Source organism: Pteropus alecto, unplaced genomic scaffold (assembly GCF_000325575.1).
Source record: "Pteropus alecto unplaced genomic scaffold, ASM32557v1 scaffold98, whole genome shotgun sequence".
Taxonomy (NCBI): Eukaryota; Metazoa; Chordata; class Mammalia; order Chiroptera; family Pteropodidae; genus Pteropus; species Pteropus alecto.
The window spans coordinates 14,923,212-14,938,489 of record NW_006443570.1 but is presented as its reverse complement, the minus strand read 5'-3'; the positions used below and the strand labels follow the sequence as shown (position 1 = coordinate 14,938,489).

The 15,278-nt window shown below is 44.2% G+C and overlaps 1 protein-coding gene across 5 annotated transcripts in view; it reads left to right on the top strand.

Moving 5' to 3' along the window:
• Window positions 1–15,278, top strand: part of HNF1B (HNF1 homeobox B) — a 50,821-nt gene that overhangs the window by 23,406 nt on the left and 12,137 nt on the right. For 3 of the 5 annotated variants that reach the window (XM_006924933.3, XM_006924932.3, XM_006924931.3), the window contains exons 5-6: window positions 6,991–7,151; window positions 11,989–12,121. In XM_006924933.3, the coding sequence (XP_006924995.1) occupies window positions 6,991–7,151; window positions 11,989–12,121 (294 nt within the window). Of the gene's footprint in view, window positions 1–6,990; window positions 7,152–11,985; window positions 12,122–15,278 lie in introns of all 5 variants that reach the window. The other 2 variants (XM_015599236.2, XM_015599237.2) reach the window with 1 other exon arrangement.

The following is a 15,278-nucleotide window of genomic DNA, read 5'->3' as shown; positions in this document are numbered from 1 at the left end:
CTCTAGGCCAAAGTATTCACTGCAAACTATCTGATGTTTGCCTGCAGAAACTAGCTCCCTGGTCAGGACCAGGCATGGTGGCTGGCAGGCCTTGTGGGGAGGACAGGCGGAGTTGGTGTCCCTTCTACCTCCTCACATGTGCAATTTTCTCAGGTGCACCGTGTACATTAGCTTCTGTTCTCAGCCAAGATGCTTTTGATGGAAGACTTTTTTTTTTCTTGGTTACATTTGCTTTGATTTTTATAAGAAAACCAGTTCGTGGGCTTCCCTTAAGTATCACTCAACTTTTACTCCTTGAGTTCAAGAATGTTTACCGTCCCCGCAGGCCTGTCTGTGTTTCTCCTCTTATGAATTGGGCTCCTAACTAAGCCACCTCAGGTAGAAAGAGATTTGGAATAGAAGTCAGCCCAGTGTTTAAATTGCTTTCATCTTACATCAGCTTTTTCCTCCCATGCTTCCAGATTTTTAATCTCCTAAACTCTTTGCAAACATTCATCTTTATCCCCACAGAGGAGGTAATATTAATAAGAATTGGCAATAGTCCTGTCTTACCACTGAGGAAACCACGGCGGTAACGCTAACTTGTTTGAAAGCCTTATTTCTCAAGTTCCCAATTTCAAGCCAGGGAATGGTTCACATTCTTTTATCCCAAATGAGTGAGTGTCTCAGAAGTTCACTAGACAGAATCATTTGTGTCTCTACCTCTCCCCTCAAGAAAATGACTCGTCTTTGGGAAAAGAGGGACTGGGTTTCCAAGAATGCAGTGCTGGGCCCATCAAGACTGGCCTGATTCCTCCCAGTGCCCTCCCCAACTCTACATTTTGGCTTCAGAGGAAAGACAGCCCCGTCTCCCCCATGATTAATGGATGTGGTTGTTTCCTTTTGGAAGAGCTTTCTCCTTTGCACAATCCCTCCTGCTTGACTTACTCCCAGTTTCCAGACCCAACAGGGCTGGGCTGTGCTCTGCATGAGGTTAGGAACACAGGGGAAGAATGTGTGTGACAGAGCCCTGGCTAGTTGAGTAATGTTTACTCTGTTAGTGGCTGGGTGGCTTACTCTGCTGGCAGAGATCCACTAGCTAGAGGAACATTCCTGCATTATCAGGGATGGGAGATTGGTTTTGAAATGTCAAGGGTGAAAGGCATCCCACTGGATTCTGGGTGTAGCTCACAGACCCCAGGGAAAGGGACCCCCAGGCTTCAGTGCCAAAGGCCACATGGGGGCAAGCTGAGCCTCTCATTGATCAGGAGGCCCCACCTCCCTCTTCTCTTACTAAAAGAACAATTCTGGTCATGCTTTCTGGGCTGACATTACTCTTCTGTTTGCCCGGCACTTTCTCTCCCAGAAAAACCCAGTGCTTCTCTAATCTTATTTCATTCATTCATTATTCTGGCTTCTGAGAGGAGTCTGTATATCCTTCCTATAGATGATAATAACATCAGGCCCAAAAGCTAATGATGATAACATCAGGCCCAAAAGCCCAGAATCATCAGTCAAAGCAGAGAGATAGAGAGAATATTAGTTTAAATTGTCTAGATGTTAGTGCCCAGTTGATTTCTGGAAATGTGGAATTGGGTCTTAGCTGCTTTTTGAAGCTCTTAGAAAGCTAGATTAGATGCCCAGGCTCTATGTGGTTCTAAGACTCTGAAGTACAGGTTTCTGAAAAGTCCCTGTGATTAATTACATGCTAAGCAGCTCCCCTCTGGGGTCCTCAGGTGAGGCAGTTGGTGTCTGTCTTTGAACACAGGTGCACAGTCAGTTCCATGGAACCCAATATATGTATCGTAAAAACCACCATACTTTGCAAAGCCACACAATAAAAACCACAGGGCTTGTGGGAAAAAAATGGGGTTAAGGGTATAACACTCAAAAATTTCATCAGTAATACCTTTTAAAAAGATAAGAATCTAATAAAAAAAAAAACATTAGCAGAGTTTTACATCTGTTAAATGGTTAGGAAATACATAAATGCTGTACAACAATAAATATGGCAGTTTGCCTTGAAAAATTCCTGAAGTTTGCCTATGGATGTGGGCATCAGAAAGGTTGCAGTTTATGAGTTACTGTCAGATGGAGGACAGAGAGTAATCTGAAATCAGAAGGAAAGTTGTAACCCCAGATGTGGACAGATGTGGCTTATAGCACATGCAGTGAACACATGGTAGGTGGTAGATGTTTGACAGGTGCATGTGTGTGCATGTATATGCACACAAGTGCATTTAGTATATTCCTGTGTAGCTCCCTTCATCTGGGTGCAGATTGCTGAATTCCTCAAATGTGAAATTCATGTTGCATTCAAATTATTCCCTAATATATCAGTAGAATTGGAAGAGATCCACATTCCCAGTACAAACATTACCACAGAACTGGCTGCATTTTCTCCTGCCAGAAGGATGCTCTCTTGTTGTGGAGCATGGATACTCAAAGCAGCTGAGGACTCATTCCTTCATTCAATAAATAGTCACAATTTCAGGCCCTCTACTAGGCTCTGAGAATGCAACAATAAGTAAAAAGCTGTCTTTGTTCAAAAGGGAGAGAAAAGTAGATATCATCAGAGTATTATTGTGATGGGTAACCGACTCCTACTGTAAGAGTCTCTACTGCATGTAAAATGCACAGGACAGAACAGATAACTACCATGATGAATCAAGGAGAGCTTCACAGAGAAGGTAACATTTAGTCCTCTTAAAGGATGTGAAGGGAAGAGCTCTTTCCAGGCAGAGGGAACAGTGTAAGCAAAGGCCCAGAGGCAGGGCCTGTGTGAGGAATGACAGGTGCTCTGACATGGCTGTATGGGATATGGTGAGAGATGGTGCAAATAAGACAGACTAGAGTTACAAAGGCCCAACTCTGCCAGTCTTAGGTGTTTGAGCTTTTCCAGAAGGCTGTGGAGAGCCACCACAGGTTTCCAAACAGGGCAGTGACATGGTATGATTTTGTTTTAGAAAGAAATCCCAAATAAGAGCAGTGTGCAGAGTGCCCTGGAGATGCATGTGGGTGCTGAAAGGCAGAGCATGGAGATTCTGGCTTCTTGGAATAATACGCTTCTTTCATGTTTCGACACTTCTGACCAGTCACATTGGATAGAAACCAAACGATTTGTTTCTGTTCACACACTGTCAGGAATTCAGGAATAGATAGCATCATCACTGATGATGCTGAGAACTAGGAACAGGTGAAAGTAGATAACCTCAGCAGGGCCTCAGCGATGTCTCTAGATTCCAGCTGAGAGGCCCTTTGCTGATGGACATGCTTACTGTTTGGTTCATAGGGCCAGTGATGAGGACATGGCCAATTAGTGACTTGAGCCAGGAAGTGAGTAAAAGGTACACAGCCACCTTCTGGCATTGTTATTTCTCCTATGGGACCTCTATGGCTGTTACCTTGGCATATTTGGCCAGTCAGCATTAAAACAGAGCTCTCATCGTACTTGCAATAGCAAAGGCAGAAGGAAAGACGCCATCCCACTTCTTCACACAGGCTCCCGGCACAGTACCTTGCACATGATATGTGCTCAACAAGGTTTTGTGAAGTCAGCCTTCTGAAAAATGTCTTTTAGACAAAGACAGTCCCAGAGTTGGAGGAACTGATGTGTCTTGAGCAACTGGTATGTGCCAAGCTTGGTCTGGGTACTTTCACATCCATTAACTCATCAGTCTAAAGAGTGGATGTTGTTAACAATAAAGAAACCTAAAGGGTGGATATTGTTAACAATAAAGAAACCGAAGTTCAGCAAGGTTAAATAACTTCCCCAAGGTCACACAGCTATTATGAGGTAAAGCCAGAACTTAAATCCAGGTCATCTGGCTCCAGAGCCTATTCTACTTTGGCTCTCACTTCAAGTGCTCTTCTGAGTTTGTGAAAAACACAGAGACCTGGTCTCTCCTCTAACAAGAGCACCAGCAGGTACCTTGTGATATACCCTCCACCTCCACACCGGCTTTAAGGCAGCTGGCTAATGACAGCCACCCTCTCAGGGGCCAGAGTGATTGCCAAATTCCTGGTGAGATGAGCATCAGTGGGAAAAGCTACAGGTGAATCTGGAGCTTTTATCACAGTCTGCAGTGATAATAGCCACCTCCCCACAATGGGCAGTCCTCTGGCTTGGAGACGAGGAAGCTGGAGTTCACCCAGTATGATGATGGCAGAGCTGAGATCAAAATAGGGATCCCTAATTCCCAGCCAGACGCTATCCCTTAGCCAGAGGTCTTTAAAGGAATGTGCAGAGGTCTAGGCCCACCTGTCTTTAAACAGAGTAGCTCTACCGACATATTTCTTATATAAGGAAGTTCTCCTGGGGGAGAAAACCAGGTTTGAAAACCACAGCAGCCTTGGGCTATGCTGCCTGGATTCTAACAAATGGCTCTTGACTCTCTCTTGCCAGACTTCCTTATAAAGAAGGCTTTTGTTTCCTATGGATATCTTTGGTTAATTATTTTTAAATAAATAATTATGTAGCCTGTGGTAGGGGAGAAGACTCCTCATGACCCATATTTGATCATCAGGGGACTGGCCCTCTTCCTTCAGCCAAATTAAATAGGCTAAACCAGAGTCTGTTTGACTTGAGACTGAATCGATGATGGGGACAGGCTGGGGGGTGAAAACACACCTGACTCCTAGTGTTATCACTACTCTCTCAAGAGCAGAGCATCTTGGGGAGGTAAATAGCTGGTCAGGGAGTCAGAGAAGGCAAGAAAAAAAAAACGAGGTGAAGCCCAGTTCCTCCAAAAGGAAAGAACGAGAGGGCAGGGGCCAGGCCTCCCTCCCAAATCGTTTCCAGGGCAAAGCATCAGTGGTCCACGAGGTTAGGATACTTTGGAAACAGTTCTCCATGGAAAGATAATTTCATTCAGTACTTAGAATCTGCCCTAAGTGGCCTAGAATTCTAGAATCCCGGGGCATATATTTTCGGGTCCAACCCTGTATCAGCTCCCTCCTCTCATCATATCCATCTGCAGTAGTCATTTATTTGACATTGTGCTAGGAGCTTTACAGATATTATCCCTAATATAAAAATAAAGAAGCATTCTCCTCATTTTATGAGAGGAAACTAAGACACACAGAACTTCCCCAAGATCACACATCTGTTAAGAGCAAAGTCAAGATTTGAACCTGAGTTTGTCTAGCTCCAGAACCCACAATCTTTCCACTGTCCCTCCTTGTTAGAAAATTCTTCCTTTTATTGATTTGAAATCTGCCTCCTTCTTTTCTCTTACACCTAGCTCTGCATTCTGAGTTCACAAGTTTCAGATCTTTCTTCTTCCATCACTGTGAGATAATGTGAGTGTAGAAAAAGGACCTAATTTAATCCAATGGGATGGAGTAGAGGGTGACAAATAGGAAAACAGGGAGCTGAAGGTAGGTGCAGAGGAAGATGGACAGGACTGGGCAGGGGGTGTTGGTTTGGAGATACGGAAGCCTTTCCTCCTTTTAACTTCATGGCTTCTGTTTCCCAAAAAATGTAATGCCCCAGACCAATAGCCACCAAATTCCAGTGCTGCTCCATTACCAAAACCACTCCCACTAACAGCCCTTAAATCAACGGACAGGGAAACAACTAATAGAAGGAGCCCACAGAGTGTACATTAAGCTACTTCGTAGTCAAACAAGTTGCTCTTGAAGGTTAGAGCCCTGCCTTAGCATTTGTTTGTCTTCTTCCCAGCTCTTTTAAGTTCTAGGTCATATCAGCCTTAGGTAATGTCTTTCAGATAATCCAAGAAAAACTAGCTTGGTTCTCCTTTTGGCCAGCTTTGTCCTAGTGAATTGGAGGCTCTAGGGTTATGGTAGCTTGCTTGGCCCCTGAGGGACTTTGTAGGTTCCTCAGGAAGGAGGCAGGGCAGCAGGGGAAACAGACCAGCAGAATCAGTATATTTTATACAGTGATGATTCATCTCGGGAAACTGGGCAAAAGGAGAAATACAGCCAAATAGTTGGCCCATCTCTCCAAATGATTTCATGCCTAGAGCATTTGTCCTCCCTCCCTTGCAGGTAGGAACAGGGTTTTCCAATCCTCTTTTGTCAAATCCAAAGTGAGAACCACTCTTTCTAAGCTTTGAGCTCAGGACGAAATGCCGGGCTGTGCCAGCCTTGTTTTTGGCTGTTTTGTGGGCACATCAAGCAGGACCTTGACTTTGCTAACTGGACCCAGGTGCTTTGCCCCACTTTTGCTTCCTTCAGTTGTCTGGTCTCTGCCCAGCACTTTCCCTTTCTTGAGCACAAACCTGAATTTGGGTTTCTGAGCAAGAGGTTGGGTCAGAGAAGTGAGGTTGTAAATGTGATTGGTGCTGTGTGTGCTGCTTGCCCTACCGCCAGACAGATGCGCTTTCCCCTGTCCCGTGGAAATCAACAAAATAGGACCCCATCAAAGGAATGTGAGTCCCAGAGGCAAAGACTCCTAGCTGCAGCCCCATCCTCGTTTTGCTCCTCCTGTGTCCCCCCGGGCCTCTTGGACCCAGTGAAAACAGTGGTGCACAGAGACTGATATATTTTGCTGTGGCTCTTACAAGGGTCACTGGGCAAGTGCCTCTTTGTAAAATGGGTCAACTCATACTTTGCAGCCCTACATAGCCAAGAGATGCCGGGGAAACCTTTCTAGAAGGCATTTTGAAGAATAAAACATGCCAGCCAGGAAGAGAAGGCCTTAAATCCTAAAAGAACTATACTTACACAACAACAAGCGGAATACATTTATTCATTCATCTGATATGTATTTATTGAGTGACTACCAAGTGCTGGGGATATAGCAATGAACAAAACAAAATAGATAAAAATGTCCTGCCCTCATGGACCTTACATTCCAGAACTCAGTAGAGGCCATGCCACGTTTCCCCTAGAGAAAAAAACAGTCAATATTTCTCATAGGTAGATAGGGGAGAAGGCAACTTTGTTTTCTTGTCCTCCACCCTCGAAAACAAGGGGAGGAGGAGTCAGTCAGTGTTCCCCAGCCCTGGTGACACTAATGTTCGATATTGGATCTGCCTTGTTTTGCAGGAGTGCGCTACAGCCAGCAGGGAAACAACGAGGTCACTTCCTCCTCAACAATCAGTCACCATGGCAACAGCGCCATGGTGACCAGCCAGTCCGTTTTACAGCAAGTCTCTCCAGCCAGCCTGGACCCAGGCCACAATCTCCTCTCACCTGATGGTAAAATGGTGAGTACACCTGGGCCATTGTAGCTCCGGAGCTGATAAGATAAGAGGCAAAACAAACACAACTTCTCACAAGGCCTGCCTCAAACAATGAACCATTGTAGCCCTCCAGGGAAGATGGGGGCTGTCCAGAGTTGGAACGGAAAGGTAGAACGGGTGACCCAGCCTTTGGCGGGTAGAAGAGGTGTTCAGTTTGAACCCAGCCAATAAATCTGACAGAGCTCTGCTCTCATTTTATTGATTGAATGCCTCATAAAGGAGCAAGCCGGGTGGGACACTATTTGTTTTGGGGCTGCCAATGACATTTGTGTTGATAAAATGTTCATTCACTACCACCCCCAACCAAGGCCTCCAAAGTCAGTTTTTTAACTCAGAGAGGGCCTCACTTTGAAACAAGCCCCCTCTTTCTCTTCGCCACCTCCTGGTGCCGGCAAAGAGAGTAATTAAGTCAGGATTTAGTAGTTAGTAGGAGGTGGGGAGAGGCTTCTTGATCTGGGATTCTGAAGGACATTGGATGGCATGCTAATGAAGATTATAGCACAAAATGGCAGATAGGGTGGGGTGATGCTTACAGTGTGAGTGAGAAACACCGACTTTGAAGTTACAATGACCCAGGTTCAAATCCCAGCTCCAGCACTTACTAGCTGTGTAGCTAACCTTGGGCAGGTTCCTGAGCTACCCTGCGTTTCTTTTTCTCATCTATAAAATGGGGGTCATAACAATAGGATTGTTGAGAGAACAAAGGTGATAATGAGGGAAATACTCAGCACAGTGTTTGGTAAGGTAAATATTTAAATGACAGTGTTATATTAATGTCAGTGTTGTTCGTTACCTTAAAATGAAGTTTTCTATATCCGTAACCTCAGTCCACACCCTGATGTAAAGTTTAGAGCGCTTGGTGAGAAATAGGCTGCTTGAATTTGAATTTTCAAGATTCTATTCCTCTAGCAATACAAGTGCAGGGGAGAGCAGCCTATGAAAGAATACAAGCATCACGACACTAGTAAGGGTCGGGAATGGAAAACTTTAGTCTTTGGTCATGCTCTGTGTTTTGGTGGGGAGAGGGGATAGGGTGCAGGTTCCTGGCTTTCACGCTCAAGATGTCGGACCCAGAGGTGAGTAGGGGCGGAATGGGGGGAAGGGACAGGGAGCAGACGCCATTTTAGGCCTTGACGTGTATACTGTATTGGCAACACAGGAATGGTGAGTCACAGGTGATTGAGTCCCTAGCTCCGTGGAGGAAAAACAAAGTGTAGTTTCTGATGGGAGAGTTGGCCCAACCAACTCCAGTATCAGGGAACCTGAGCTGATCATCCTGGTAGTGGTCTCTGCAAAATATATGAAAGGGTGCTCCTGTGGAAGGTGTTTTGCAGCCTCCTTGCCCTCCCCTTATCCTTTAAGCTTCTCCATGAGGAATGGTTTGTCTTGGCTACCTTGTGAGAGGCACAGACAAGTCTTTATGAGTTCTCAAGAGTCACTTTGAGATCCAAACAAGAAGGGATAAGGATTACTCAGGCTTCCCTGGAAAAGGGGCCTGTGGAAGAGGTCTTGGCTTCTTGGTGGATGGAACTCTCCGAGTCTCCACTCCTGTTTTGAAGGTCCCTGAGGTTTCCCTTTGAGCCCCCTCCCACTTGTTCTCCTAAGAGGCAAGCTGCCCCACCCAGGCCAGGGCTGCTCCAAAGGCAGCCTGTAGACACACTTTTGTCTTCCTGTTCTGCTTGGCAAGGCCCTAGTGGACAGTATATTATTGGATTGATGATTGACCAAGACAGCACACCTCAGCGTTAGCAAACACCTGGAAGCTTGTTTGCAGGGACTAGCTTTTCACTAGGCTCCAACACCCTGGCTCATATGTTAAGTCAGTGTTACTGAAAGCCCAAATTCAAAAGTCTGTTTTCTGTTAATATGTAACACATCCATTACAGATCTTGGTCCACCAAGGCAAGAGGAGAATATGGGTAAAAATGATGCAGGCGAAGGGCCCAGCATGCCCAAGTCTTGGGCTCTGTTATTTATTAGAGATAGGATGGACATTGCTTAACTTCAGTTTCCTCAACTGTAAAATGAAGGGTGATGGGTATGAGGGCTGCTTGTAGCTCTGCTGTTCTTTGATTAAGCCCTGTACAAGGAATGATGATCTCTGTGTTGAGTTTCAGTAGGACACACATTCGAGACCTTCCTTCAGATATTGGTTTTGGAAATAATACTAATCCATCTGAGCTTTCTTTTGCACTATCTGTCCCCTACCCAATGCCCAAATGGCATGCATTGACAAAGAGCTGGGCAGGTTTAGGGTCACGGTCTGCGTATGTTGAACCTTGTTTTTTTTTTAAAGCATGCACTGGGTATTTTCACAGTATCAAAGCAGGGTGACCTAATGGTGAAAAGCTCAGGCATTGAGGGCAGATAGCTGCTTTCAATGCCAACTCTACCACCTGGGAACATTTCTTAACTTCTCTAACTTCAGTTTCCTTACCTGCAAAGTAGGGAGAGGAACAGCAACCTCATAGGTTGTAGGCACATAAAGCACTCAGCCTAGTGAAAGGACTGCAGATGGCAGCATTAATATAATTCGGGCTCTCCAAATAACTGTGTAAGGATCATGACTGCTATCCTCAGCAGCTCACTGGTTTCCATCCGTCCTGGAGGCAAATAGAAAATAATGATTGCATTTTATAGTGCAGGAATTGACCAAGATTACCCAAACGTAGTAAATGAATGGGATTTAAACTCTAGCAAAACTGGATTTGAATTCTGACCTCCTCACTTACTAGTTAAGTGACATAGAGCTAGTCTCTCAACTGTCCTGAGAATCGGTTTCTTAATCTGTAACAGAGGGGCAATAATCATAACGCCTTCCCTATTTGTGTCATTATCTATCAAGGACAATCAGTGAAAGCACTTTACAAACTCTAAAGCCATACACATTTAAGTTCTTTTTATAATTGGCATCTTTGTTTCTCTTTCACCATTAAAATCAAATATTGAAATGACAGAGAATTACTGTCCTCACTTCTCACTTTGTTGACTTTTTCCAAAGGACTACATTACCCAAGGGAAACCTGAAGGCAGGTTACTGATTTTTTTTTTTTTTTTTTTTTATGACTCTGACATTTTGAAAAACAAGTCCAGCAAACAGGCTGGTTCTCTCTTGTTTGATGTGGCTGGAATTCTTTCTTGGTCACATGACCCCTAACTCATTTCTTGATGCTCATTTTAAAAACACAAACAAACCTGTTTGGTTTTTTTCTTTCATTCTTTTTCAAATTAACCTTGGGAGCTATGGGGTTGACCAGAAGGGCAGGGCGGGAGATAGTCTTACCTGCGTGCTGATGTGAGACCTATAATCTGAGGAGCTCTGGGTAACAAGAGATGGAAGAAGGGAAACTGGACTACTCAGATATCTGACGTATGTATCCTAACCCTAAAGCATCTCTCAGGGTTCCTGATGCCATCAAGAATGTCTGGGTTAGTTCAGAATGAGGAGAGATGTCCTTTCTTAATAATAATTTTAAAAATTAATTTAAAACTATAAGTAGTAAACTACTTTGTCATGACAAAAATGTGTGTGTGTGTGTGTGTGTGTGTGTGTGTGTGTAAAACTGATAGCTCCTTATAATTAATGGGCAAGCATTGGAAGTAATTCTAATAACATCAGAATCAAAGCAAGGACATATATGACAGCTGTTGTTTAATACTACTCAGAAAGTTCCAACTAATGCAATATGTCATGTATACATATTAGCACAGAAGAGACCCTATCAGCATATATGCTCGTGACACCATTATACACTTAGAAAAATGAAGAAAATAAACATGGAAAAGATGCCGTCAAGAATAAGTAAAAGTATTCAATTCTCAATAAAAGGATTCAAAGTAGCCATATACAAAGTAAATGCATTAAAATCAGTAGCTTACTCATACTAATCTATCATTAAAATATAATGGCGAAACAGAATGGGGGTTTCTGGGGCCCAAGGCTTATTTAGTAGCTTTATCATTAAAATATCAGCTCCTTGACAACAACAAAAAATATTAATGTATAGTGGAGACTCGGGAAAAGTAAAGAAGCTTAATAATGGTTGATCTCCCCCCAAATCTTAGTAATACTTGCAGGAGTGGAGGAAAGTCCTCTACAAAAGGTAAGAACTTGACTTCTAGAGTCAGAGAGCCCTGGGTTTGAATGCCAGATGTACTATTTACTAATAGTTGGATCTTAGGCAATATACATATCTACTCTGAGCCTCAGTTTTTTAATCAGTGAAATGGGAAAGGCAGAAATATCTGCTTCATGGGACCAGTGAGGTTTGTGAGTTAATGTGTGAGCAGTGCTTGATAGACTGTAGTCAGTGAAAGCTTCCCTGAACTCCTGCCTCATCCCAAACCCGCTCCCACTGGGGACTCCCAGGACATCTCTTCAGTTATTGTTTTTAGCAATTACATGTCTTTAGCACCAATAATATGGAAGGCATAAAGCAAAACATAGGATATTTCCAATCATATAATAATACCCATGGGCAGAAGAATCTAAAGCTGGTTAGTAACGCAAAGATAGTCAACAAATGGAAACATCATAAGGGATGAGATTATTGTCTATTTTACTTACTGCTGTGTCTTCAGCACCTAGAACAGCATCTATCCCACAGTAGGCGGTTACTGATTGTTATTTAGTGAGTGAGTGAGTGAGTGAGTGAGTGAATGAATGAATGAATGAATGAATGAATTTATCCATCTATCATGAATTAACTGTGCCAAATCATTACTAAGCAATGTCATTTTGGACACTGCTCTTTGCAGTCCCAATTTCACTTATGCGGCTCTTGTTTTTTCTCTCCAGCAGATCTCGGTCTCAGGAGGTGGTTTGCCCCCCGTCAGCACCTTGACGAACATCCACAGCCTGTCCCACCATAATCCCCAGCAATCTCAAAACCTCATCATGACACCCCTCTCTGGAGTCATGGCCATCGCACAAAGTAAGCTCTGTTCTCGGTCAGAAAATATGGGGCAGGGAGAAGCAGCATGGGGAGTGAGTCAACCTGATGAAAAGGGACTAAAGGAGACCTCCTTCAAACTCATCCACCACTTGTAGATTTGATTCACCTTGTTTAGTTCCTTATCTCTCTCTCCAACCATATTTGGATCACAGCCTAAAGCAAGAGAAGAATTATGGAATGGAGTTGAATCTTGGTGACAGCTTACCAGCTCTGCATCCTAGGCCCAATCATTGAACATTTTTGAGCTTCATTTTCCTCATCTGTAGAATGGCTAACTGAGGTGATCAAATGACAGTGTGTATACACATGCTTGTGAATCTATAGAGCATGAGTATGTATAATATTGTAGTTTATACTTTTGTCTAGTGTCCATTCCTATCCTTAAGTATGTAGTAGATTTTCCAAGAGGTTGTGCTGATGTTTCCTTGTCAAGATGGAGCAAATCACGATGGGCTTCCTTCTAAACAGGGAATTTTGTGTGGTCATCTGAGACTTCTTTGGCCAGTGGTAAAAATACAATGAGAGGGAACTCTGAGGAAAACAGTCAAAGCATCTCCGGGGCTTTAAGGAGACACAGGTTGTTTAAGCCCATGCCTTGAAGACAGGGAGATGGGTCAGGTCCTTCCAGCTCCAGGAGGCTCATATTCCACAGGGAGCCTGAACCCCATCCCAGATGGGCCATTTCAGAGCATGGGAAGATTGATGCGAGCTGTGTCTGTGGATACCTCTCAGAGTTTTGATGTTGATGAGTATTCAGTGTATTTTCAGCTTCATCACGACAGCTCAGGCCAAGTCATCACTGTGACCCTGGGAAGTGTTACTGAGAAGCCTCGAGAGAGATCTAAGGGTGGCACACTGCTCTTCTTTCTTTCAACATGGAACTGCCGCATTGTCCTTGTGGCCTCCCTTGTGTTGAGTGCCTACATTGACCACCTCTTCATTTGTTCCTGCCTTTTCCTCTCCTTCCTTCCCTCTCTTTCTAAATAGTTTCAGTCCAGGTAGCAACTTGGGTCACTTCCGAAGAGAATGACTTATGTGCTCTTTAAGGGCAAAACAGAGCTAGCCCCATAGGAAGCATGCAGATTTACTGAATGAGTGTGTATGGCTCTCATTCTATCCTTAGCCGCTTGGAAATTGGTACACCCCAAATTTATTTTGGCAGAGGAAAATGGGAACGGAGAAGCCCTTAGAGGACTTACAAAATAAAAAATTGTTTTAAATTTATTTCCTTTTCACTGAGCCCTCTCCAAAATAAGGTAATCATACTAATACCATTAAAACTGAGATAGGCTATCCAAAAGCAGCTTGCTTGCCTTCTGGAAGATTTGGTTAAAAGGCCCATGGGTAAGATATCCCACCTCTTTATATCTAAAACCAAAGTGGCACACAAACCATCCCATTTACCTCCTTTCTTTCCATGTCAAGCTTGGCTGGCACACACAGCTGTATATTTTCTTAGGCACTAAAATTGTCCCTGAGTCTATTCCATATTTTTCAATTTAGTTCCTCCTAATTTTCTTCATCCATGCTTCTCTACCGTCTCACAATAATCTTAATCTCCTACTGCAGAATAGCAACATCAGAGTGTGCATTGACCTTAGTGTGTGTGTGTGTGTGTGTGTGTGTATGTATGTGTGTACTTGGAGTTGGGGGGGGTGGCATATGAAGAATGGAGAAGATCACAAGAAAACTTGGCTGAGACACAGTGGTCCTACCTGTGGAGTGTCAGGATGAAGTATTGGTTGCAAGCATCTTCATTTAGCCAACTCATGTTCTGTTGAGTACGCAGGCCCTGCCTCAGCACCACAGAGGCCGTGCAGAATGTGATAACAAATTGCTTGGCAGTGCCAATTCTTTGTTCTCTACTCAACTACTGGTCTGGACAACACGCTTAAGCAGGAACCAGTGCCCAGAAAACCGATGAAAAGGCCAAGAGTCACACTCCATGGAAGCTACAATGACATCAGTGGCTCTCAATCCTGGAACTGAGGCACATCAGGGTCACAGGCTGTGTTGAAAATAAGATTCCTGGGCCTCACCTCCAAAGGTTCTAACTCATTAAGTCTCGGGTGGGGACTAGGAATGTATATTTCTTAAAGAGCTCGCCCAGATGATTCTAAAGCATAGGCAGGTTTTAGAACTATGCCCTCAAATGTCATCCACTCTAGACAGGATAATTTGCTTTTCTGGGCAGAGATTTCCTAACAAGAGCAGTGACAATGGGCTCTGGCAAAAACAACAAATCTATGGGGCTTCCTAAGAGAAGGAAGGAGACCATAAGTAGAAGGCAGGAGAGGGAAACTATATCAGGTTATCAGGTGAGACACTGGCCTGGGGAGAAGCTGAACCCCTGTGGGGAGCTGGAGAGAGTGCTATTCTGAGGGTGATCAAAGAAGCCCACCCCCGAGCCCCACCCAGGAGAGCCGGGGAGGAGGCTTATTCCCCCTTCGCTCACCTTTTAGGTTTCTGATAACAGTATCAGCTAAAGCTCTGAGTGGGCAATTGTTGAGGTCTTTGTGCTATCTCCATGGAAGACTTCCCACAGACCTGCTTTTTCCGTTTCAGGAAAGACTCTCTAGGTGTCCCTTCTGCATTTGTCTAAGAGAGACCTTTTTCTGGATTTCCTTCTTCATTTCATTCTTTCTCCCACTTCCCAGAAAGCAAGGTCAAAGGAATATCGGTGGCCCCAGGAAAGAGGCTGGGGTGTCTTTCCCCACTCCCAGCTGCCTCAGCTGTCTTCCCCAGAGTCCAGCCTAAGGAGCAGATGGAATGTGGGTACCAGGGAGCCAATCTTTGCAGTGCTGGCCCTGGTTCGAAAGAGATCTCAGAATATAGACAGTACTGAACCACAGAGGCCCTCATATCCCCAAGACAGAAACATAGCAAGACCCACTATAACTGCCAACCTTTAACTTACTACTTCTTCCTCCCAATACCTGCTCCTTTTGATGCCACAAGCCCTGTGTTAGCTGATAAGATATGCTCACTTCATAGACTGGCTGAGTTCCAGGGTTTTTCCCCCTCTCTTCTACAGTCAAGAGAATGAGAACCTAGCCTCTCACAGGGTCTTTGCACAAGGCCACTAAATGAGTGTCTTCAGACTTCATATTCCCAGGACTGTGAAGGTTGCTTTGCT